We start from the raw sequence: 27,407 nt of genomic DNA on the forward strand, positions 1-27,407 counted from the left end.
TATTCCAAGTGTCACTGTCGCCATTGAAATTGTTCGCGGAATGGCGGAATAGCGAAGGTGAGACGTCGATTACGAGCGATGAAACCCACGACAACAAGCGGCTTAGTCCGCCGCGAACACGGATAATCCTCCGCCTATGCGCTCGCTGTACCGCACTTCTCCTCCGCTTGTCTCTCTGTCCCTCTCTCGATTACGTTCGTTCTCTGCGCGAACGTGAAACGAGATTACGTCTGACGTGCTAGACGCATCGGAGTTATTCACTTCCGACGTAACACGACCGCTTTATACGACGGCACCATATTCCCCGTATGGTACGCCGTGTACGATATTGCGTCTACATTTCTTGACGATCGCCCTTCCCGGTCGTCCCTTCAATAAAGCGCATCGTTCCACGCGCCTTCTCCAGAAATAATGTCCGTAATATACAGCGGATGAGTTTCGCCCAAGATTGATCTCGTCATCTTCACGGAGGCCCGGCGTAATTCTGATAAGCTGTCTAATTCCGCGGACACAACAGCGCTTCTTAAAACTACAAACGACGACGAAGGTACAATAGAACATCTTAATCTCGTTTACCGCGAATAGATAGATATCGGGTAGAGCCATGAACACACAATTTCTCTGGCCAAAGTAACGAATATTTATTTCCTCCAAATACTTGCGAAACGAACCGATAAATTGTCTATTGGTTTGAAAGAATATGCACAGAAAAATATACATTGCACTCGAGTGAATGTTACTTGTTGTTTGTGTGTTTCGAGTATTTAATAAGTTTATATATCCACAGATCTACCACGAGTTTATCGTAAGCATCAAGTTTGTCCAAAATACATCCTGAGTCCTAACAAGTTTAGCGTTTCAAACAAAAACACTAAATTAAAAGAAAAATTTGGTTTGTTTGCTATATAGAATCGAATGAAATTCCCTTCTCCGATAACGCTTTATGATATTCGTACAAGGAAAATAAGTTCTTACGAGTACATGATAATGAACTTTTCGCAAATTTGCGATAAATATATTTTAAGACAATTATTTTAATCAAGAAAATAATCATTGTTTAAGATAACCATTACTTCAACGAAGAAAAGTGAACCGAGTAATCGTTCTAACAGTAGAATGATATGTTTCTGTGTCATTATTAATAATGATAGGTACAAATAAGCGTCCATCGGGAAGTAGTTCATGCGAGAATAAATTTAAAGTGAAAAGGAGGCGAGAACCATTGACGATTTATATCACTTAAAGTGAAATCGGGGAAGATAAAAGTCTATTGTAGAGTCGGCGAAAACAATCTTTTCGCGAGGTAGTTTGTTTCACGGTATCGTGAGGATAAATCGTCGCTCGACGGGTCTCGAAAAAATCGAGGTTTCAAGGGGAGCTGCGCGAGTAGCTCGTCTATGCGATTAGACCGAGCTGGCGAACTCGATCGTTACCCCGACGCAGCAGCCCCGACGAGCGAAGCGCTCATCACTGCGTCAGAGACGAATGCACGAGGTGCAATCCATTTATCTCCGATACGCTTTTCCACCGGCGAGAAAGTGGCGAGAAGGCGGCGAAGCTGGAAAGAATGCGGTCGGCGCAATGGGCGATCGCCGAAACGAGCGAGAAGAAAGCGCGCGAAGGAGGAAATGGAAGTAAATAGCTAATCGGCAGAGAGGCGCGTGGGTTGGATGTGGGGGATGCAATCGGCTTTCAATCGCGCCCGCTGTACGTGGTTTTGCAGTGCGTTCGCTGAATGGCGTTGATTAGTAACCACCTCTCTCCGAAAATAAACGAAAGCGGCGTACGTCGAGAGCCGGTCTGGGCGAACTCTTGGCTCCTCGGAGGCGCCTGAGAGACGAGAGAGGAGACACGTGCGAGGAGAGAACAGCGCGTTCTCGATGCGAATGCCACGCGAGCAGAATAGAGTGGGTACTTATCACCGACGATATGTTTGGGTGGCAGTGATCAGGAGCGGTTTAAGTGGCGGATGAGAGGGGATGGTCGCTTCGGAGCGCAATGAGTCGCGACGTTGTTGTGCACTTTGTCTACACTACGATGAGAAGCAATTTCCTCCCGTATATTGTGTAGCTTCAGGGCGCATTCACGCCTTGGCAGAAAAGCAGAAAAACAGAAGCCAATCAGAACTCGTGCTGGTGGTCCGATAGTAGTCGATTAGTTTCTGCTTTTCTACCAGTGCGAGTTCTAATTGGCTTCTGCCTTCCTGTTTTCTGCCAAGATGTGAAATCTCTCTTGCGTGTGTTTTTTTTACTAAAAAAAGAGCGACTTAAAGAGAGACCCAATCTTGAAAAACGCTAATTGATGCGAATGTAACGACGAAATCTCGTTTGATGTTTAGCGTTGCTGAGACGCTTAACATTACACATCACGTGTCTCCAGGGCGAGACGTAACTTGCTTCGACGTTTTCCTTTGAAGAAGATAAACTCTATTTTCGTCACGAGGAATCGATCTTTGCAAGTCATCGCAAGATCTAAATTCGAATTCAGGAACTGTCATTACGCGAAAACTGCTTCTCCGAACGCGTGTAATAATCATAATCGCTTAATAAACATCGTTATTTACAAAAGAACGGCTATTAAATATTTCCTTAAGATTCATCGTTTCCTAAGGCCGAGTCTGGCGGCGAGCATGCCGACATTGCGAATTGAAGTGCTGCAGGAAAGCGTAACGAGTAAAGGTTCCGCTAGGAAACGCTACAAATTGAATTCCAACGGCAACGTAGCGGTTGATTCAACCGATCACACACACCCGGCCGATCCGGCGGCCGGAGCACAGGAGCCGGTCCATTATCGGCTACGGCGAAGATCGTTAAATCATCACCACGGTAATGGCAATTGCGCCCATCGCGGTTCATTAGCGCCAACATATCGCCCGCTATGTCGTCATAATGTCGATACCTTCCAACTGGAGCGAGCAGTATCGTTCTGTGTCTCGAGAGCGGAAAGAGAAGGATGCTGAGTTCGGATAGGCACAGATCGCAGACGTTCTCTCGCAGAAATTACGATTCCAGTTGCGGAGCATTTGCTTGTTAAGACGTCCAAATCGTGATCACGCGCCTGATTATTGAGGAAATACACTAACGATCATTACGTATATCCATGTCGTCATTAGTGACAGCTTAGATAACTAAGAGGCTGATACCGGGCAATGAGCAATCAAGGATTATGTCCTCGATCCTCAGAGTATATACTCAATCACTATCGTGATCAGCGATACAACGATTGACATGCATTCATGGCCGATGAATATGTATTCATCTCTATGATTCCAAATGAATCAATCACGAATCTTTCTCCGTGAAAACATTTTGATCGTTCACTCGTATGAATAAATCCGTCATATTATATGCATTATGATACAAATATTTTTGTTTCTCTTATGAAAAGATCCGTTTGGATATTCTCAGAAATGAAATATCAACGATGCCATCTTCAATCAATATGCGTATGTTATATAACTTAAACGAGTCCACTTCTTCACCTGCAATCAAAGTTGCAGGCAAAGAGACAGTTTCATTGATTATTGTGTATTGTAAACGTAAAAAGTACAAGAATTCGTCGATCGTTCCGTAAGCCTTCTTTGAAAAAAAGAAAAGAAAGACTTTTCTCTAACGGTACCTTACAAAGGGTTATTCTCTTTTGCGAGGGTCGAAGAAGCTGCAGTAGAAGTAGCTCGCGCCCGAACAGGAATGCGAATCGAAATGCCTGACAATTCGATTTCAGCGCGGACGATACGAGCTGTCGCAGAGTTCAAAGCGAGATTGGATAGATTCGTCTTCGCGTTTGAACGCGATAATTGGAGAGCAATCGGATTAAAGACATTTCGAACGCGATAAAATGACCATGTCGTGTTGTCTTTCTAGAAGATTTGTAAGGGGAACATTGTTGCATATAGCGTTAACAGTATTGACATTGAGATTTCGTTAAGATACATATATCGAATATTTAGCGTGCAAAGTGAAAAGAAATATAATATCTCACGCAAGTAGCACCCGAGTCGCTTTTACTGCGATCGCGGATATTCGAAGGAAATTTGTGCGCGAAGGAAAATTGTGCGGAAACTCGATGTTTTATTCTAGTCGATTCTGTCCGCAAATCATAATTATTTCTTTCGTTGCCATCATCCGAAATAATGCACGATAGTTTGCGATAGTAATTTGTTATAGCGCTGAAAGTCGCGAATGGGAAGGGTATTAAAGTTATCCCTGGCAGCTCGGCCAGGGATGCGAATCAAAGAGACTCAGCGCGACTGCCACACCTTTTGCTTCATTTTGCCGTCAGCTCCTCGCAATCGCCTTGGGTTCCTTTGAAACGCGCGTAAGATGGTACCGGAAAGTAAAATATTTCCGTCGTCGAGTTGACTGAATGAGACTGTCGCTCGTTTGACGGAATCGACGCCAACGTTCTCCCCGTTCCCCTCGCCATCCACCCTCACCACCGCACTTCCGCGCGCCGTCCTTTTTCGATTTTCCTTTTCCTCTGTCGAGCACTCTAATCAGGACGTCGCTGCTCTCCTAGTGAATTTTGCATTTTCACCGTTGGAAATGGCGGGGACACCGTCGAGGGAAAGAACTCAGGCGAGAGAAAACCAACCCCGCTCGCGGCGCAGTGAAATAACTGACGACGTAAGCTACTTCCCTCCGGTTTACTAGACTCACAATGGAAACCCGAGACTGAGGAAACCTGATGTTTATCACCTGCAGAATGCGGAAGCTTATTAAACGTTTGCGCAACCTCGTCTCGCGCGCTCGCATTTCATTGTGCGACTGTGTCGGATTTTGCAGTTCGGAGAGCTATAACAGTCTCGCGTCTGACTCATTTCGATGTATATATTTAGCAAGGAAAGAAACAAGGAGGGCAAAAGAAAAACCGCATTCATACCGATAGCATTCATCGGTGATTGATATGTCGCGTGATTATGACTTGTAAATGCGAACTAATTAGAGCCACGGCTGCAGACTTGTCAAAATATTTCGTAATACGTCGAAGCGGCGATATTGAGATTTGCGTTTTTTAACGAGTAGTCAAAACGTCGACCATGCGACACATGAATGGGTTCTAATTGAAATTCTTACGGGGAGGGTAGATAAAGAGGGAGGGAGCGGACAGCTTGAGGTATGCAACGGTGTTCAAATTGTGTCCTCTGTGTTCCACCGTTGAAAGCCCTTTGATCGGCAATGCCAAAACCGACGTGTGTATATGTGTTTGTGTGTGTGTGTGTGTGTATACGACCGTAAATTATTATCTAGCCATCAATATATCATATGATACCGATAAAAGTACCCGAGAAGTCGCCCCGCAGGAATAAATCCTGACTGCTGATCGCGTTCCGCTCCGTATCGCTTTAAATATTGCCGGCAAAGGCTCGATGTTTCCGGTTGAGTTAATCAGACTCACAACGCTCCACATACATATCGTATAAAAATTGCGTTCCTCTTAACGAGAGTACATTCGTGTCGTCGGATACACCCCTTTAGGGCGCCACTTAAGCGGCGTTGTCTCCTAACACACGCAGATTTCGTTTCCCGTTGTCTTTCATACCTCTCGTAGCAAAATCCTTGTATGTTTCGTTCGGCCGTAACGACAGATTTATCGACTCTCTCACTTGTGTTTTCTCGTTCGGAGCGTAAAGTGCCTCGCAGCCGCGGACATTTATTTTCTCTGTTTCCTCTACTCGCGAATCCCTTCGAAAATAAAGGGAAACTCAATGACGAGCGATGAGCGGGATTCCGCCACGTCCTATACGGGGAATAAACGGAGCGCTTTCGGGAACGGAGGACAAATCGAGTGGCAAATATTGAAAGAGGATGCGCGAGCTAGTGAATGAAAGAGAGAGGGAGAAAGAGAGTGGGAGAGAGAGAGAGAGAGAGAGAGAGAGAGAGAGAGTGTGTCTTTACATACGTTAAGGATGAAACAGTAGAGAGAGTAAAGGAGGGAGGTAGCATGTCGCAGGGTGCAAATGTTCGTGAGCAGCAAATATTGGAGAAGGAGTTGTGCGAGGATTCATGAAACACAGCAAGCAAAGAAAAGGAGGGAAAAGGAGAGAACTCTCGTTAACCCAAAAGCCCGAGAGCCGTGCAACCCGCGGCTAGGCTTTCAGCCGCGCTCTTTCCTGGGACTCGGCGCTTATTAAGAGAAATTTAGAAAGTTCCAGTTCTCCCGCGTTAAGTTCAGAACTGCCGTTGTGAGCGTAACATCCGATGCGCACGGATACAACCGGATGTAACTGAATGGAGAGTTCGGTTGCCCGCAATGGTGATTTCCTCCGCGTGCGCGTGTTTTTAGCGAGCACCACGTGCACCATGGCTCGCTGAAAATACGAACAAAACGGAAATGGCATTAGCCTTTCGTTTCAATGCGATTAGATCCGGGTAATCTTGTTGGTAGCTTTGATTCGAAGAAGAAAAATATATATTAAATAGGTCGCTATAGAAAAAACGGAACGATGCTGAATTGGATAAGCTGCGCGTCACGTACGAGAAAGAGAAGCTATGTTTTACATTACTCTCGAAATTTTAATTTCAACTTTTGAGTGGCAGTACACGTTTTTTCCGTCTGCATCGAAAATCCGATATTTCCGTGGTTTCCTGGCTTTTTGTGCCCGTCATTCTGATTGTAATTACAATGGAACGTGAAATGTGACGGAGCGGGACTAGCGAAATGTTCAAACTACTCCAATTAGAGCGACGGGTGTTGATCCTACGCTTAAGAGAAAGAGCGATATTTGTTCGCCGTTGATGGAGAGGCTCGCGAGAGCAAAACAGCTCCGTGAGACACAAGAAATCTCTACGACCGAGGGGAAGTCCACGAGTAGGCAGATCTTCCGCGGCGGGATTGCCGTCTTAATGAGGCTATTACATTCCAAGTTTGTACGTACCTTGGACAGAGTGGTCGGATGCGGATAGAGGTTGACGAGGCAGCTCTGCCGCCGGATTCGGTAGTCCCAGCGTGTCTCCAAGTGCGGAATTTCCATGGTGTCGCAAATGCTCTGCACGTGAGACGCCGTGTGCGCGCTCTGCGGTCCAAAAATCGCTGCTACACCGCCGCGCAGCAAGTGGCATACTACGTACGAAGAAAAAGCAACACAGAATATAATTCATTTGACGAAGGTGTTGCTGGCGCGTGTGAAATATTTTCCTCTCGGGAGAATATTTAGGCCATTCGGTATCCCGAAATTGCTCTCTGCATACGAATCTTTTTAGCTGAAGACTCGATGTAAAGAACACCGCGAGTGCCGGTAACAAGGATCTCCAGCGGGATTAGTCGTCTACATAATTTCCAATTATTTCCAAGTTTATCTACTTAAGCAAAATCCACGGGAAGAATACTCCTTAGATGAGTTTTTAAGGATAACGCATATACTACAATTCACGATCTTCGTGGTCTCTCAGTGTACCGAGCTTTTGCAGTAAATAATGATTAGAAGAGCACGCCAGACCGTTCACGATATACTTTATATAAATATTCAGAACTGACGTTTTATATACATTACGTATTTTATCACCTCGTCGTAAGTATAATTTAGAAAGCAATATCGTGCGTGTATATTTTTCTGTAGTTGCTTCACAAGAATCAGCATCTTTGTTATCATAGCGCGGTACCCCGAGTCGACATTTCGATTTTGAATTAATTCGGAAAATTTCGTCGAATGAATCCTCGAAATTCTTTCATTGCTTCTTTAAGTATACACGGGAAAAAAATATTATCTGCGACAACAAGAATCTGTATTGTACGATAGCTAAATAGATTGTAGCATATCTAATAGCTGCCAATAGACATAAATTCAGTTATGAAACCAATGTAGCAGCAACAGTAGCGAAAGTTTTAGTTACAAATGTTCAGTCACAGCAACAAATACATTTCCAGCAAACCACGATCAGCTGCGGCAGTGGTCTCTTTTTTTTCCGCGTATCAGCAGTATTTTCAGCATTAATATGGAATCGAAAACTTGACTCAGGTATATCTTTTGTACTGGAATAACCATTATCGCGCAATGCAGGTCTTAACATAAATATGAATTACGCAAACTGAAATTAGGAGGTAGGATGGCATGATGGTTACGTGGATCGATTAATTAGCCAGCTCGCTTCTGTTATGATAATGTAGATGTAGATGCGAGTGTAACACGCGAGCAAGATAAGCATGACGTAAACGTTGGCAGCGCGTACCGCGATGTTAAGCCCGAACGAAACGGAATGACCTGTCGCATCACCATATATCGATCACGCGACCGTCATCTAATGCGATTAGGGTCGCTTCGCGCATCGACGGCGCGCCCGTTTGTATCGTATGGAGCCCGTTATCGATTAATCATCGCGACCTCGCGCGAACTTAGTCTCGCGAAGTGTAACTCTACGGGCTCGCCGGGCCAACTCCCGCAGCCCGCTTCTCTCACGAGCTTTCGATTCATGATGAACGACGAGCGAACAGAATCTCTCTTTCCCACTAACAACGAGGCATAACTCCCGATCAATCTCTCCCATTCACTCTTAATTTAATTCGCCGAATAAATGTTTTCGTTACCGCCGCGCGCGCGCGCGGTCGACTCCGTTCCTCTTTCGCGACGGAATCCTCTATCTGCCTCCTTCTCTCGCACCTCGACGATAAATCACCGCGTCGAGGCAGCCAGCCACCCCTATACCTCCGTTTGCGGCGAACGTCACCTCGTTTCCTTTGCGTTCGCGCCGGTCCGCTTGTTCTCGCCCGCTTGTTCTCCGCGGCGACCACGGAGGAAAAAACGACGAGTTGTGGTCCCCGCGGAGGATCCGTGCTCGCGAGTTCCATTTCCTCCGATCACGGCACCGCTCGTCACGATTGTCTCGTCGATTTCACGTCGATTGTCTGATCGTGCCGTCGTCGCCGTCGTCGCCCTCGTCTTTGTCACTGTGATTCCCAAGGTTTACCCCGCTGATCGATCGCAGATAAGTCATAATGAGAATTTTTTGCCCGCCTAGAGGGGAGTTGCCCGATAAACGCGAGTGGATAAACTTCGGGAGAAAATTGTCTCGGCGCTCAGTACCCGACACTTGGCGGGAGATTACTTTGGAACTCGTTTATGATACCTTTCATTAAAGAAAAAAATGTTTCGACCGCCGGCACACCGCGCTCCGTCGTTCCCCGGCCAGTGCTGTGTGATGGTGGTGCGCGCGCGCCATCGTAGAAATTACTCGGCAGGTCGTCTCGCGCCTAATGGCGAACGTCGCGAGTGTGTTCCGATAGCGATGCTTGCTCCTCCTCGTTAAATCGACATTTCTCACGTTGCGTCGTTTATTTTTACCCCGCGCTAGTAATTAAATTCCGCGACGTGAGCACAAGCCGTCCTAACGAACTGGCATTAATTTCTCTTGTCTTCCTCGCCCCCGATTTCAACCGCGATCATTTTCAATCTCGCTCCGACAAAGGGAACGGGAAGAGAGTAACCGGCCTATAATCGAGTATCGTATCGCTATTAATAATTACGTTTTCTTCTTTCTTTAACACTTTCTTCTCTGAGTGAAAAGTATTCTATTTGTGAGAGAGAATCTCGCTTTATATCACATCTATCTGGCATATTTTATTAATCAATTACGAGACCCTCCTAAAGCTTTTCCTCTTCTGTTATATTTCATAATTGTCTAACGCATATTATGCTGAAACTTGTAAAGGGTTATATTCAATGGTTATATTCAAAGTTCACGTTAAAATCAATTATCTGGTAAGACAAAATCTATTCGGGACTGAACCGATGAAATCAACCTTCGACCCGCGCGAACTCTAACCAAGCTCTAACCGTCGAAATTCCTCTCACGAATATCTCTCGAGTCTATCGAATAAACACATCGCCCATCTTGTTAAACTTTCACCCAGAGATCGACCCGAAAATCTAAGGGAATGACTGAAGCGCGAGTAGTGCGCGGGCGCGCGTCTTCCGGCGGGGAACGCGCATTAATCGCATCGTCGACTTTTCTGAAAATTTGATTAAACCACTTTGTAAAAGCACAACATCAGGTCGCAGCGGAGCGTGTAAGCGCACGCGCGTCACCACCGGGCCAGCGACAGCTTTAATCTGGAGTTGCCTTTTGATCATTTATTCCGAGCGAAAACCGTCTAATGTCCCCTGCAGGCTGCCTCTCTCCGCGTCTCGGCAAAAGGATCAACCGGGGCTTGCGACTCCTCTTCTCATCCCTCGACTCTTAACCCTCTCACCCCCTTTGGCTCACGGTCCCCGCGCTGCACCTGCGTGCGCCTTACCGCAGTCGGAATCTCTATAATCGGCGAGTAAAGTCAGCTTCCGCGGGTTCGGGACCACAAAGTAATACCGAACAGACCTGGCGGCGTTTTAAGGTTGAGATATGATATGCGCTATATTGAAATTCCGGATGCAATTTCGTCGGGCGGCCCCGGGGCATTCGCGCACGGCCACACATATCGGTATGTATCGAGAACTATGCTTTTTTCGTCTCTGCACCTCTCCTCCCTCACCCCTATTCTCTCTCTTCCCCTCCTCGAATCCCTTCTTTTTTCAGTTTATCGCGACGCGCTGGCGGTAGACGGTGCTTTTTCTGAGGATCCGGAATCAATTCGAGCTTGTGGCTCAGAAGCAATACGCGCTCGTCTTTTGCCGGCCAAGAGAGACGTGCTTGCGGGATGACGCACAAAGCGTTTTTTATGTGTCGACGGTACCGTCGCTTCGACGAAGTACGCGTTTAGTAGGTTCGGTAAATCATGTTTTACCTCGGCGTAGACCGGTATTTTCATCGAGCGATATCTCGATGCGACTCGAAGAAAATGATGTGGGCTTAGATCCAGGTGCACAGCGAAAATTAACGCGACAAATTTTAGCTGGTAGACAAATAGACGAATAGGCAGATAGGTGCATTGGCGTGGCAGTCGTTTGACATAGCATTGCGAATTAAATGCGTTAAGTGTAATTTCTCTCACTCGAGTATTATGAAATCTCCGTGATTTCCTCTGCTACAGTTAAGGTGCACCAGAAATGAAAACAGTGAAAACACTGCATTCTTTTACGATATATTGAAACCGTCGGATGGCACGTACGCACAAATCTCGTTTTCCATTTCAATTATGAGAAAGTGAAACGTTGTGTTATTTCTTTTTGAGCGCGTCGCAGGAAAATAGCCTGCCCTGCTTTCGAGAACGAAACGCAAAGGAGCGATCGCTCGCGGTGGTGCGGTTGCTTTTCTCGCATTGTGATTCCGCACGATAATAACGTAGGACGACAGGAATATACGAGTTCCGCGATTCGCATATAATCCGAGATATTTTAGCATTTTCCGTGCGTTATGAGACACAATATTACGTGAGTCGCGTTGTCATCGTTCCCGGCGAAGTCGAGAGATTTCTAACCTCCCCAACGTGGAACTCTACCTTAGGTTCTTATACTGGCGACGACAGGCCGCGCCTACCTCTGCCAGAGAACGTAGCACCCTGAAGCCTGAGCCCTCTCTCATAGCCGACAGCTGGATGCATATTATAGTTAGCGGTAACGGAGTCGACATGGCATCCAGTTGCTCCGGTTGTATCGTCCTGGCTTTGCGAGCAGATAGGATTATCGCTCGGTAATGTATCAAAGCCAGTTGGCGAGCGACCCGGCACCGAGTAATATCTAATCCCATAGCTCTCTCTCTCTCTCTCTCTCTCTCTCTCTCTCGCTTGCTTTCTCTCTCCTCTCTCCCGCTCTCTCCCTCTTCTCCTCTCTGCCGGATTGTTTGCACCCACCTCGATCATGCCTGTTCATCGTCGAGTGTAATTTCACCCTTTACCTCAAAACCTCTAACGAGGGTCACGACGATAGCGCTACTCAAATTTCACAATTTTCCTTCTTTCGGAAGGTAATAGAAGCGGCTATGTGATTCGAAGCGTTCGCTCGTAGTGTAATTATAAGACATCCCTGATCACGTCCAGATTTTGAGCCCTCTTTTACGGATAATATCAATATCGTGGTATTCACGATAGTTTCCTGAACATGCGATGGAAGTCAGGATATAATATGAATTCATAATTAATAGCACGCCGTCGAGTTATTAATGCACGATTCCTTGGAAATAGACTGTATATACGTCCACCTCTTTTACATTCTTCTTGCTGTATCCTCGACATTGTGTGGTCGAAATTCGTATTCCCTCTCTTCGGGGAAACGATATGTTTCTATTCTCTCGGGGCTTTTCCTCGTCGGTTTCATTCGAGTGTGTCAGTACGTCTGGTGGCCCCCAGCCGTAACTTCACTCTCTCTCTCTTCTTCCTCCTACTTCTCCCCCGACGGAAAATTCTATTTCTCTCTTTTGCTACTTGCTCGTTTCTTATTCAAGATTAGGGCATTCGATAGCGCACAAGTATCCACCTCCCATATCTTCCCGACCCCTCCTTCACTCATCATTCCCTTTTTATCCACGGATTTATATTCTAGCTTACCGACTCATGGACGCGCGCATATCCGTATTCAATTCTTATTTCCCGGATGACAAGTCTGAGTTGGGAGTTAGTTTCAATGCGAATCAGCCGATGTAATTCGAGTGAGTAAACCTTCGCGGATAAACTGGCGACGTCTGTGGGAGAATCGTCCGTGTTAACTTTAGGTCATGCATTTAGCAGTTAAATCGGTCTGATTGTAAGCGTTATTTACCTCAAATCGAAAGCCACGTACAATGTTACCTCAATTCCCGGATCAGGCTGCATTTAGCGTCGAATGTGCGGCCAGTATACGGGTCTTTGACTTTGGTCGTGGTGCAAGCGACATGCCGGGGAAACGCTCTGCTCTGCGGAGTTCACTGCTCTCTCGCCCTTCATAAACTTACGAAATCGCATGGCGTAACGGTCGCCGATAAGACCGCAAGAAAAGTCGAGGCTCTCCAGACATTGGTTATCGGCGCGTTTAATAGGATATTCTGTTTTACGGCTCACCACTTTCGACACGAGATATTTATAGCTTTCGCTCTATTGAATCCTCGTCGACGACTCGTGGAAAGTCCAAGAGAGGTCCGGACATCTCACCTCGAATCTTCTCCTCAAACGTACACTGAGAGAAAAATCCACGAACCGATCAAAAATTAACAAACGGACACAGTTTCTAATCAATTTGGTCGGATGGCTGTAAAAACGATCTGACTTATTGTCTGAACGGAATATCCGTTCGTTAACAATTGGATTTTTCTCTCAGTGAACATAGTATATCGGTGTATCACGCTCGACCAACGTGACCAACGTGGAGACAATACCGAAATCGAGACAATACGAGGAATCCGCATTATCGGACGACCGCACCGCGGCAACTAGGAAACTGCGACTCAAACAGTATTTTGGCAATTCTCCGTTGCGCGTTCGCTTATGTCTATGTCTGAGCTCGCTTGAGCAGAAACCAAGCCCTCTCGGCCCTCTCGACAGCTGACGCGATACCTTCCGATCGAATCTGTCCGAATCAATCAGGCTAAACCGTCGAACTGATTTTCACGACGGCAAGAAACTCGCGGGCTAATCGACCGCTTCGAATCACCCCGTCCCGCGAATCATTCAGGAGCGATCGGAACGGTCATTAAACGTCGGGCGTGACGCAGATGAGCAAACTAATCATCTTCTTGCTCACGTCCCGAAATCCGACGCGCGTGCTGATTCGCACTCGTCGATTCTCGCGAACGAGATGGCGGGATTATGTTAATTCGCACGTCAGCAGCGCGCGCGAACGACTGCCGGCTGAGCATCCACCACATCCACAGGGCGGCAGAGATGAACGAAGAAGTGGCGCAAAGGTGGTGTAGAGGTGCGAGCGAAAGGGATTCTGCAAACTCGAGAGTGATTTTAATCCCTTTGCAATGAGGACCGAATTGTCCTTTAATCTTCCTAATGCCGTCCCCGGGAAACTAACTGCTACACCGAGCGTTAGAAACTCACCCCCGTTGGGAACGAATGTTTTCTTATGTGGTACCCAGCGTTCTTCGACACGACGAAAACCGCTCACAACGATGTTCGTGATTTCGTCCCCTTCTCGGACGAAAAATTCCCTCTGAGCGATAATTCGCTTTTTAACACGGTGAATGAAGTGCTTCGATTTGGTCGAATGAAGTTTTTAAAGTCATACGGTCACCTGACAGACGTATTGAAACAAGATAAAAAAAATATATATGGCCAATATGTGAAACAAGATAAAAAAAATATATATGGCCAATATGGTACAAACAAAATATACATTTGCGTTATATATGTCCTGAAACAGAACGAGTAAACAAATGAAGTTGATATTGTAAAAGAAAAAAATCACGCCATAGCGCCAGGGGACATACCTCTGGCGTCTGCTGGTGTCTTACCACATCCACATATGACACATCCGGATATTTTGAAACGCAACTTTTTATTGCGACAGCACAAAGGTTGTCTCTTCGTTTAGAGCAGAGGCGCGACGGCCGCAATAAGCGTAATAAAACAACGACGTCGTCGCATCGCGTCGTGTGCTGTTCAGTCTACTGAAAATTTCACAATAATTTGGGACGCTCGGGAATAGTTTGTTTTACGGTATCGGCGCGCGTTACGGTATCACAGCGATCGAAGCTTGAACTCGCCCACCTTCGCCAAGATTGGCAAGAGAGCGACTTCCGTAAAAGGGATTTACGTTTATCGCCGATCCGTCGAGCGAGTCCTGGCGACCGCGCGGCGCGGGCGCGAAGGCAGATCTCGTCACGGCCAAAGATCGATAGACGCGCAAATAATGCATCGCTCGTCGGACAAAGAACTCTTCCTCGCGCACGAAACGCGCTTTATCACGCTCAGCCTCAGCGGCACGATCCCGATACGAAGATAAAAGCGACCAGTCGTAGAAAGAATGGGAACGGAAGATGTCTGCGTTACGATCTGTGCGATCGTTGCACGAACACGTGTACATCTCTCTGTGTTGAGACGTTTAAGTTTCGGCGATGCACCAATTAATCAGACGCCGTCGTCTGTCTGGCGATACTCTCATTATTAACGAAGTCGTTATTTGAAACTTGTCTCACGGGAGACACTCAGGTTTGTAAATTCAGAATTAAGTCTGAAATTTTCAGTTTAATTATGACACGTGTGATATTATATTTATAATAAGATCACAACTAACTGTAATAGCTACTAACTAACTAGCTCATCTAACTGTAAGTTCAAATTTGAATGTCTCAAACAAGCTTCAAGTAATAGCTATTAATACGGGTGTATTGTCGGGGTGAATCTCACTCAAAACAAGTGAAAAGTGATAGTATTTTTGCTAGAAACAATAATGAATGTTTCACTCAAATTTGGAGTGGATTCTGGCTCTGTATGAGCGAATGTTTCAATCGATTAAAGTGAATATATGTCTGTAACGGTGTAAAGTATAGTCAATTGCAAATTGGCTTGCACATTTTTTATAAAATGAAATTGTATCGCTTCAAGTTGTCAGAATTGACAGCCACTGCTGACGTATATGCGCTATAAACGGTTGTGACAGGAGCCAAAGTGACAGAGTGCGACATTTGTGTGATTTGGAAGAAAGAATTTTAAATTAAGTAAACATTATTTTTGAGAAATAATTTAAATATATTGTATTTTACATATTATATTACAATTAATATTATTGTATTACAATTGCGATTACTGCGCATATTTGTCAGCATTTTTTGAGGGCGTCGTAACTTCATTTGAGAAAAAGTGTGCAAACTGATTTGCAACTGACCATACATCGGATATTGTTCAATTTTGAGTAAAAATATTCACTCGACTCAGAGCGGAGAATTCACTTTCTATGAATGAAAGTTTACTCCATTTCGAGTGATCACTTTTCAAAGTTTTGCTTCAAGAAATTCAGAGAGTAATTACGCCGTTTTGACCGTCAAGAAAGAGGACCTTGGTCCCTTGTTCGTCGCACGGAAATTTCGTTTTGCATCTAATTATTGCGAATAATATTATAATCGCCAATTATAATTATGATCCATCGATTGTATTAACGCAAGTGTATTGGCACGAACGGAGCGAGGCGAAAAAAGTGGAGAGAAGGGGTTCGCCCTTTAACCGAATTTAATAATTCAGTTCAGGCAATCAATTGCAGTATAGTCGGTAATTAAATTTCAAACGTGACTCGCGAGCGCGCGAGAACAGATTGAGTCGTGTGATTCAAATATTTTAGCAGGAATGTCGAAACGCCGAGTTAGAGAGGAACAAGCTTAGCTTTGCGTTGTTCAAGGCGAAATGTTCAATATTGATCGACGCCGGTTTAAAATACACACACTTGCTCCAACCAACGTGCGAAACGTGCGGATATGCAGCCGTGCGCGACTATTGGACCGAGTAATTCCCGCGAGACAGCGGTACCTACATCGTGTCTTTATCTCACGGAAATCATCGTAACCCATCGGAGGCCACCTTGGCTCTTTCATCTCTCCCCTTATCGCGCGTGCAAGTTCGTCCTTATCTTGCAATTACATTACAATGGGCACGAGTTATTCTCATAGCGCTACCGTTCATGCAATTCTTCGCGACGACATCGACGGTTCTCCCGACTTTCAGTAACTCAATATAGAACACTGCTCTCTATCGCTTCTTCATCTTATCTCTTGTCGGCTGTCGCCATAGCAACTTTAACTCTTTCGTTATCGACACGAACACCGTATGGGATGTGTTTGATCGGTCTTTTTATCCTTGCATTGCACCTAACGTCGCGCACCTAACGAACGTGTCGTTCTTTTATTTTTTATCAGTTTGCTTTACGATTATAAGTTAATAAGATCGCGAGTGATTACAAGTTGATGAATTAACGCGGACACTGAATATATCTCTCTTCGATATCCCACGACTTTTCCCGCGTACATTGCATGCATCCACGGCGATGAAAGAGTTATACCGGGAAATAAGGAACGAGGTTACCGCGCTTGTCGCGTCGCGTTTGTACGCAGGACGATAAATGGGATGAGGATATAAAACCCGGAACCCGTTTCTTCCGATTTATGCGAGGCCTTTCACGTCCGACTCGGCTCTTATCGAACTGCCGCGAAGTGGTGGGAAAAGTATCGTTTTAAAGTGCAAATGAGGATTAAGTTCGATTACGTTTATCTGTATAAGCCTTTTGCTCGCAACCGGCTAGCTCCGAGCGAAATTAAATAAAGTGGCTGGCGACCAAGTATAATGGAGTCAAATAAAATAGACTAGAAGAACGGCGAGGCGGAATAAATAGTCGCGCACGACGGGCTTAAACGGCGAAGGACTTGCATACAGAAATATTCGCAGCTGCGAAAAGCGTATGGAAAGCCATTGTATCCGATAAACACGTGAGATACATTTGGTCGTGCAGTTTTTTCGTCGGCTCTTTCACGAGCGTGTCCGCGAGATTAACGTATGACGGGAACGAAGACGGTTAAGGGTTTAAGCGATAGCGCGAGCGCGCTGATCGCGTCGCAGCCAATTTTCCAACGCGTCGTTGAAAGGCTCGTTCTCCACGGCCTTTAAGCCCTTAACTTCTTCGTGTCGGGCGTAGTTTTTGCGCAAACTTGGGAGATTAGCTTAATGCATTAGCGCAAAAGGCCTCGTATTAGTAAGCTCCCTACGGTACGCTGCCAAAGTTAACCTATCGGTTAACTGCCTCTCCATGGGGGGAAAAGGCCCATCGGGTGGTTGAAATATTCTCCGCTTTTTTGGTCGCTTCCTATTATATTTTTTTATTATAGTTTCTATTATAGTTTCATATATATATTTTTTTCGTTAAAGACATTTTTGACGACGAAAGAAGATTGCCACGGCGAAACAATTGAAACAAGCGAATTGAATTTCGCTGTTGTCCGAGTTATTTCGCGCGGTCCGAACGCACTTTTATTCTTTGGAGTATTCGCGCTGATCCGTTTTACTCGCCGTTGTTTTTTGGACGATAGCGACGACACGCAGCTGAAAAAATACGTATCGCCAGAGTAATATTTGCCTATGTTTTCGTTCCTCGTCTCGCCGTTTATCCCGCGGACTAAACAAATAACGGCATTTATCACGATGTAAATGCGATCTCAAACGATCTCGTTGTATCGCGAAATATATCTTTAGCGCGTTACTTTCCAGTGGGATTTATGCGGGCGAGATGCGCCGAACGGCTTACTTATTACTCGGCTTGTAAATCTAGTTTACAACGGACGTATAACTTCTGATTCGAGTCTTGCGCGTGCCCAAGTATACCTTCGATACTCGGTGGTGCTGCCACGAGCGCGGTAATTTCCGCTTGTCACATTGTCGCCGCAATAAAATCCTATATTCGAGTGCTGGACGCGGCATGCATCCACGAAAAGCCGCACGTCAAGAACACCGGGAGCCTATCGTAGCTACAGGAACCACGGAGAATCCCCCGGGCAATCGTAATAAACATTCGAAGTATGGAATACGATCGTTATTCGGAGTGATTCATACGACGCGATCAATTCTCGCAAATAATCGCCGACATAGAGTTGTCAACTACGCCAGACGGTAATCTAATAATATATTGTGCTTTATTTGCCGCGCTTGTCGCGTGCGATAAATCGAGCTGCGCCCGGAAACACTCGGAAACGTAACTTTCGAGGACGACCAGTCTCATATTTCCGGGCGTTCCGCGATGTTGCAGCCGTATTATTATTGACGGCTCTCAATTTCACTAGAGATAATTAATTTTCGTATCGGTAAGAATGCTTCCGTGGATTTCTTCCCGTTTATCGAGAAAACGTATCGGCAATACGAATGAGATGATTTTCAAAGAATACCCGATCAAGATCTCCCTCGAATAAGTTCCTTCTCGTTTTTTGACGGGCAACTGGACGTCGTGCTCGCAAACGTGTCGCGATCGTACCGATGCAATCGTGATTTACTGTTATACTGCCGGCACAGTGACCATTTTACGATCGTCTTAGCTACGTTACGGACATTACTGCCATGGACGATATTATACGCGCGGCGGCGGGTCGATCCATTTTTCAAGAGTCTCGCGAATGTGGCACAGGGATTACCCTGGTTCCATATACCTCATACTCGTAATATAGCTCGCGTTATATCTCTACACGGGAAGTCCCATAACTTTTCCGATAAACTTTCTCGAATCCCCTCTTCTCTTTTTCATGAATTACTCTGATAAATACGCGTATATTTGTGTCCAATACACTCTGGTAAACGTAAATGTTTTGTCATGGGCATATCGAGGAACCTACGCGTCTTATTCCCTTCGTCTTTTCGGGATCAATAAGCAGCAGATTCAATCGGCGTGTGTTACAGTGGATGAGCATTAACTGCGTTTGCATCAAGCTTGCGTTTCCACAGATCGTGCTTGCGGACGTAACGATAGATTGACGGCAGAAATTGAGCAGATCCGTCGAGACCGTCCGACGGCAAATTGACAGTAGATCGAGCTTTCTTGCGATCGTTTAATCTAACGGAATTGTATCGCAGATCTGCTTGAGTCTCGGACATCTTGCATGTCTCTTGCAAAATTTTATATTTAAGCGAGCCTTTGAGTTTTTCTGAAATTTTCGAACAAAAAGTCCAATTACCTAAATATGCGATGTTCAAAATTGTACAATCTTAGCGGAAAAATAAGCATTAGAATTTTCCTTCTTTGAGAAAGGGTCAAATCGATCAGGCGACTCATAGTTGAACGAACATAAATATATTAGTGGTGGGATACCCTGTGTGTATATAGGCGTGGTATATCCACGCCGCAGGCTCGTTCGAGGACCCTGCAAACCGCTCGCGGGATAGCCTGGGAAAGTGGTTCGGCGGAATTTTCACGGACGTTCCCTTACGCTCGACGGCGGTTTATGGATTTTATGATGCAAAGCTCGTATAACACTGGCCCCGTGAATTGCAAGCGAAGTGCTTATTTACTCCCCGGCTCGTTAATTCTCGCCAAAGTAAAGCGCGGACACGGTAATCCAGCCGTAGACGTCGACTGTGGATCGTGCCGCTTAAGGAGAGTTTGCACGGCTCACTTTTGATGATCCGGATGAATCATGCCATGTGAAAGTGTAGCAAACCATATAAACAATATTACGCACCAAAAAATTAGTACCAATATTAGTACCAAAAAATATATGTGGTCGTTGCTCGATCAAAGAGATGGATGGAATCATCTCTTCTACAATTTTCTATCTCCTTTTAAACGAAAGAAAGGAATCTGAATAATTCGATCGCGAACGAATGTGGTTGCGTATTGCTCGTGTGAATTTGCTGCACTTTAATCAATCACGACACTACTCTTTCAACTGAGCAGCGAAATCGTCCATCTGTGAAACACGGATCAAACAGCGTAATTATTTAAGTACGAAAGACATTGCTTTTCGTGTTTACATTAAAGCGGACATTAATCTAAGTTAAAAACTAACGGAAAATTTCTGCACTATATTTGCAATTTGAAGCGTCAGTGCTGTTTTTGACGAGCAAAAAGTGCAATTTAAGAGAAAAGTAAAATATGTGTGTGATGTAACAGGCACTTTCTATCTAATAGCAAATACTTTTTTGCTGTAACGCCCAAATTTAACTAATTAACGAATTTAGCTTCGACAGCAACGACATTAGTTGTCACTATTTCAATGACATGTCTCTTTCTGCGTGCATTATGAACAGTTGATTTGGAACGGTTTGCAAATCGCTTCAATCTGCTTTTAGTTACCTCTAAATTTCATCATATATCACCGAACGTATTAAGATGAAACTGTTGGCACGTAAAAGAAGTGGAATGATCCGCGGAGACGGAACGATTACGCACATTTTATTTTTATCGGAACTTTCGACCGCGCGCTCGTAAAGGTTGCTGGGCGAATATCAAGAGAACGAAGATAGGTCGTTTATTCCGATCGCCTCTGCAAATACCGAACGGGCGATAACGACAGAATTTAAATCGCATTGCCGATGAACACGGGAGTTTGCGATGATTTTGTATATTTATAGGCCATTCGCGATGAAAATTCGTAAAACTATATCTTGAGAGATCCAAATTGGGGGAAAAGATAAAGATAGGATTATTTTTAAAAGAATTAAAAATATTATGTAGTAATTACATTAAAATTATATATATCTGTATATTTTTTTTTACAATGTTTTCTTTTGTAAAGCTATGCTGTACTAAAATTGTAGTCTAAATTACTATAAAAATATAATAAAGTTAATGATCTCTGTTTTGATATACGATAAAAAACATTTAAATAATTACAATAATTTTGTAATAAAAATTTCAACATTCATAATGTTTTTAAATACGTAATAATTTTCGTCATAATTCTGCATAGTCCGAGACTACAAAAATTTTTTCGTGATTTTTACCATAATATTTTTTCCGCCTACAAGTATTGCTTCTATTACGTGCCGACTAATTATAGTTTTTTAGTTTTTCTATACATATACCGACACACACAAACTCGATCATATTATAAATTTTGCGTTCTCCCCCGTCTTTTCTCTTTATACTTTCATTACTTCGGTTAAGCAAAGTTTCAAAGGCGCAAGGTGCATTCAAAATCCAAACGTCGGCTCAATCACTTTTCAATTTAGCTCGATGAATTTTGCACGAGCTCTGCATTGTAAATATTTAAAGATTATTAAAGCTACTACACCCCCCGTAGTCTTTCCATTAATTTCTAAGGTGGACTTCGGTAATGGGGGAGAAATTCCTACCGACGTCGAGCTAATTCTCTGTCGGGATTGGCCGGATAATCGCGGTTCTACGGTATTCTACTTGCCCCGGTGGAACAGTAGTCATTTGTCTCACGGTAATCCAAAAATCCATTGAGGAAACTCCGAAACCGTAGATTACGTCGGGGCGGAGTGAAAGGAGGAAAGAGAGGAGGGAGAGGGGATACGAAGAGCGGAAGGCCGGAAATGGTGCGCTCGGTCGAGCGCGCGCGCGCACACATTTATACGTTTTCTTTCTCTCTTTCTCTCTTCTCGTATATAAATATATTAATTTTCAGTCTGCGCGTACACACGGCGGGGTTTCGCCAGCGCGCGACAATTATACGATAGACGTGGTGCGATTTATCACGTTTCGGAGTTTTGAGCGTGCATTAACGAGCGCCGCGGACGAGACTCGTGCGCTTCCTGCGCGTCGCCCAGCCAGCTCGTCACCTGCGAGAGAGACAGAGAGAGCGCTTTCCGCATTAATTCACTCGTCGATTATCGATATCGGCTACGCCCGAGCCATCGAGCTCTACCGCTACGGTAACGCGGAATTGATACGGTTCGCTCGTAAACGCTGCATCCGTCGCGTCTCGATTACAATGCTTACTGACGCGAAGCCCGAGTATTATTCTTCTATCGCTTCTTCCGCCGATAAGGAGCGTGATAGAATCCGCTCTTCTAGCGCATAATTGTTTTCGGATCGACGGATAATGGATTTCTCTGCTACGGGAAACATATTCAGGAGACGTTGCCGCGTCTGTAATTGATTGGTGTACCTCATCCTCTCCCTTTCTCTTTCTCTCTTGCTCTCTTTATAGAAATATTACGCCTTTCGAGTTTATCGCGAGGAGAAGTGATACATCACTTTATCTACGACAGTGTAATGTAGGGTCTTGTAACTTTGAGGAATGAAGGGTCGAAGTGTTTCTTACAATGCGCAAGATGCATTACACAATGCCTCCTAAAATTTCTTCTAATGCGCACTAGAGGCGCTCCGTTCAATGATAGAATACGAATTCGAGATGTGGAAGGTTTCAGAGCATATATGCCAAAAAAGTATGAAAACATGTAAAAAATAAAAAAAAAAAAAAGATAGGAGGGAACATGAACGCGCTGATATTTATCCTTTGTTCGAGAACTCGGAGCGGGAATTTCGCATGTATATATCGCATATCGGCGTGTAGCGCGAAATTGTTGGGAGGAATTATTTTATGGAGAAAAAACAAAGCATATTAAACGGATAAGAAAAAAGCAATAAACGATAATAGACGCCATTATGCGAAAGGAAGAACACGTGAGCGGATGAAAAAAAATGTAGAAAAAAGAAAAAGTCACCGACGGATGATATTCGCAACGAGAGAGAAGACAGGCTATAATCCACGAGCGGGGAAGAAGCGTACAGAATCGGGAGAGTACGATCGCGCATGTAAATGCAAAAGGTTAACCCGGGATTACGCATTCAAAATGCCCGGCCTGTTTTTGAACGGGGTGAACCCGATCGGGGAGGACGGTTTTCTGGCGGAATCCGCGGTATGCAAATGCAGTGGCGCGCGGTTATATTTGCATACGCTGAAAGGTGCGCACCGGCGTGAGCTGTGCGGCCACACGCGCGGCCGCGCGTCCGTGTAACGCGCCGCATTCCGCTATCGTACGCGCAAATTGTATAATATCGGGCGAAATACGCGCGACGCAATTATAATTGACGTGCGAATCGCTCCAACGACCAGTTCACGCGAGAGGACCCGAAAATCCGCGCGCGCGTTTCGAAAAGCGAAAAGCGCCTTCTCTTCGTCGTTCTCTCGCGAATTTCGTCGTTCTCGGCCGGCAAGTCGCGAGATACATTCAGTTACGACGGTGGAAACTTCGTTAACCGCTCGTTAACGTTTAGCTTCAAGTGGCCCCGGCTTTTGTTCAGCAGATGTTCAAATTGAAATTCCATTGAGTGTCGAGTTGAAATGGAAACAATCGGAGACATTTTATTCGCGAGATTCACAAATTTTTTCGCGCGAAATAACGAATCTGCCGTATGTAGAGTAGTCTATGTAACAGCAGAGTGTGCACCGGAGAAAATCCTTTGGTTATCAGAATAAAAGCACATTTACTATCTGGTAATCGTTAGGGAAACAGATCGAGTAGTTACAAATCATTCCTCATGATTTGTCATTTCAACACATTGCCTGAGACACAAATCATACTTGTTCTTGTCTATTTAGTTTAGGTTAGTTTCGTCATTACAGAAAAAACAGAAATGTTACTTAGAGCATCAAATTAAAAGTAATAAATTATTTGTTCCCACTATCAATTGCTGTCAACAAACCATTTGTTGCCAACACTGGTATTTTTTGTCAGATTAGCAAAACATATTCTCTCAATGTCAAGATAGTTTGAGCAATTCGGTCACAATTGCGTTAGAGAAAAAAGGGAGAGGAGTATCTCTCTTGCCTCGGCGTTCTTTTCCATTTTATTCGATATTTTTATATTCGTAACAATACGGGGCGCTTTACATCGCAGAGCCGCATGTAACGTTTATGATTGTAGTATTTGTCATACTAATATTCGAAACTCGGACGTTTTTAATCAGAAAAAGACGTCGTGCTTTGTTTACTGATTCTTTTGAACCTTGTAACTGTTTTTGCAATTGCACTGCCTGCTGATGGTCATCCGCTTATTCCGACGAGGATCTACAAAGCACACAATTTTACATTTCATACGTGGCGCTATAAAGGCGATATTTGAAAAGGCCATTTCTACATTGTTCTTATTTTTTTCACGAAAATTACATCCGTAACGTTGAGCAATTAATAACCGTCTCGTCTCGCCTCGCCTCGTCCCTCCTTCCCTCCCCTCGCCCCGCCTCGTCCGCTTACAACGTACAGGAATTTCCGATAATTCCACACGAACATGACATTAATTAATCGCCAAAATGAATACGCCGTAGTCCGTTACAGAAAGGGCTGTGCCCGCGAACTAAAGCGCGTCAAATATATCTCGATCGTCAAACGCAGGAATGCGGGAGCGTGTACAAAATCAATGGATGACGCGAAATCGCCGCTAGGGCCAAATGCGTTACGCAATAAATTACGGCTTACGAGAATCCGGCGCTAATCTGGCAATAAGCCACCTGGGTTACTCCCTCGCCGAGATTCAGGACAAAATTATACCAAATCGCTGGGCAGAGCGTAGTCACTTCTGCCTGATCCGTTAATTCTCTCTCCCGGTTGATCGAGCGTAACTTCCGTTCAAGTAGTTACCACGCCAACAAATAATTATCGCCTTCCCTTCTCACCTTCGCTCGTCAGCTACACAGTTTGACTTATAGTCAAACTATAATTGTAACCGCTCGTAGTCATTACCGCGGAAATGGAATACACGTTTTGGAATTTCTGCAAATGAAATTAATCGAGCCGCCCTTCGTTTACCGTTTCTTTAAAAGGATTGAGGGCTTCTCTTGCGTAAAATCTGATGCTTTGTAGACGCAGTTAATTTCAAATAACTTTTAATGGCATCTAGGCATTCTGTTGCAGAACGCCAGAAAGTTGAAAAGAAAGACCACGATTAATCATTATTAACGAGGAAATTTTGAAAGAAATTTACATTTATCAGTAAAGTTAAAACCGATAAATTTACATTGAGCAATTCGCTCTCGTTCATTCATTTTGGTGTTTCGTCCGTTCGATACTACAGATAAAAATAAAAACTTTCGAGATGCGAAGAAATCGCGATTTAAACGACAACAGCTCGTTTTCCTCGTGATAGAATCATTACGGTCTAATACCGACTCGTTTAATAGCGCTGCGACATAAAGAATCACCAAAATAGTCGGCGCAGAATTAATCGAATGTCCGGAAAATTACATAGAAACCCGTACACGCTGCGCAATTTTGGACTGCCCCTTTTAGTTAAACGGGTGCACACGGTGGAGGTCATCGACAGATATCGACAATTTTAGGAGCAGGACGCGGAGGGGATCGGCCTATATACTCGTTACCTCGCGTTGTAATTAAGCCAGAGTCTATAGGTACAATGTATGTAAAGTGGGTTAGCAACGTGCGCGGTCCACTACCGGTACCGTGGATTATTATGTACAATCCTGATAGTACTACCCGCGGCACGCGGAACGCCATGCTGCCGGCATCGTAATACAATGTTGATAGCGCGGCCACTTGTTGTCCGGAACATCGTGGAATGCGTCTCGTATCTACGGAAAAATCCACATGATGTTCTTTACGCGTCTGTACATTTAATATATTAGTGTTTTTAAGACATATTATGTATTTATATAAATAATTCTATAATAATTTAATGATAATACATCTTGTGAATCCAGCTGCCAATGTAATTTTTCCGCTTGTTTTCCCGAATATTTACATTTATATGAGATATTTTACTCTTTCGCATAGTCGTAGAATTTTGTAATATAAAATTTCCATGCTGTGCATGACCGTGCTGTGTTTGCGCAGATAGCCATGGTAACTAGTCCTAGATATCCGGTTAGCATTTCGCGAACACCTGATGCAACGTATTTCCCGCCCGCGAGCTATTTCACTTTGTCAAAAAAGAGCCGACGAATCGGACGTCGGTTTGTTTTTTTTCGCGTGCGTCCCTCCAACAATACGACTCTGTTTGCGATAATATTCGCTACGGGCACAATACCTAAAATCTCAACGTTTATCACGCAAATTGCTTCAACCGCAATTCGATTCGGCGCTGTCGCGCACGATAAATAATCCAGAAAAATGAAAGCGTTGAATCATCCGGCGGTGTCGTATTGCCGTCCGAATTTTATTGATAGTCGCGGACAACGTAGTGTAAGTGAACCGGGTCCTCGAGATGAAACAGAAATATATGGTAATCTACGTAACGCATCCTGTGGCAAAAAATGAAAAAAAGGAGAGAGAGGAAGAGGAGGAAGGAGAAGAAAACCCGGGCGCTTGGACACGCAGCGAGAATTATTATTCGACGAGTCGCGCGTCCGGGAATACCACGAATAAAGCTATCGTGCGCGAGATATGCTTGCCACCATAGCTCAATTCACAGTGGAGCTCTTGTAGATGTGGTCATCCCTCAAATTAACACGCTACCGTGCCCTGAACCGCCGTCAATCAAGTCTGGTCTTCCCTTTGCTATGCCACAGTCTCCAACAATGCACGCGCCCCGTCAGTCATTTCGTTATGGAGCTCTCTTGTCGTTAACTTCATCCTCCCCTCCTCTCTCCCCAGCTCAAATAAACCAAATCAAATTAAGTGCTAATTACGGCATCAACGTGACAATGCGCTGAATTACTCCCGCAAGAGTGAATTTACATGGAAATGCGCGTTTTATTATACGCAGTGACGTCGGCGTGTGTCTGAGGTATCGCGATGCAACGGAGCTTGTATCTCGTATTATTCAGAATAAGTCATCCTGCGAAAAATTTGTCGCGTCTCCGAGAGAGCTTATTAATAATATCGCCGACATTCTCTCTCCGGTGCTCCCTTTAGCGAGTGATGGAAATAGTATATTGTTTCACGCATTTTCTCTCTCTCTCCATAATTATTATATTGAAACATTTTTGTTTAAGTTATAATGAATTAAACTAGAACGAATACACAGCTACTGACTCTCAATATTCCAAATGCGCGATCGTCGCGACGATTGACGCGCGAGGTAACAAAAAAGAGCAAGACGACGTCATGGGAAAAAAATACGATGACGAAGATTAAAAACTTCGATTCAGTGCACCTTCTTGAGAATAAATATTTTATAGAAGCAATATTCAGTTTTGCGTTATTCGCGCAGGCATTATTGTATAATTATAATAT

The 27,407-nt window shown here is 44.6% G+C and overlaps 2 protein-coding genes across 16 annotated transcripts in view; one reads left to right on the plus strand and one right to left on the minus strand.

The window, feature by feature from the left end:
• The window catches only part of LOC116847073, a 280,111-nt gene that overhangs the window by 233,174 nt on the left and 19,530 nt on the right, over nucleotides 1–27,407 (plus strand). The gene's annotated exons all lie outside the window — the stretch shown is intronic.
• LOC116847068 (glutamate receptor ionotropic, kainate 2) overlaps nucleotides 1–27,407 on the minus strand; it is a 330,836-nt gene that overhangs the window by 80,659 nt on the left and 222,770 nt on the right. For all 10 annotated transcript variants that reach the window (XR_004378653.1, XM_032821664.1, XM_032821662.1 and 7 more), the window contains one exon: nucleotides 6,878–7,062. Coding sequence is in view for 9 of the 10 variants with exons in the window: in XM_032821664.1 (XP_032677555.1) it covers nucleotides 6,878–7,062 (185 nt within the window). In the remaining variant the exon portion in view is untranslated. The remainder of the gene's footprint in view (nucleotides 1–6,877; nucleotides 7,063–27,407) is intronic.

The sequence above is a fragment of the Odontomachus brunneus genome, unplaced genomic scaffold, assembly GCF_010583005.1.
Source record: "Odontomachus brunneus isolate Ranch 3 - 2012 unplaced genomic scaffold, Obru_v1 Obru_scaffold_073, whole genome shotgun sequence".
Classification (NCBI taxonomy): Eukaryota; Metazoa; Arthropoda; class Insecta; order Hymenoptera; family Formicidae; genus Odontomachus; species Odontomachus brunneus.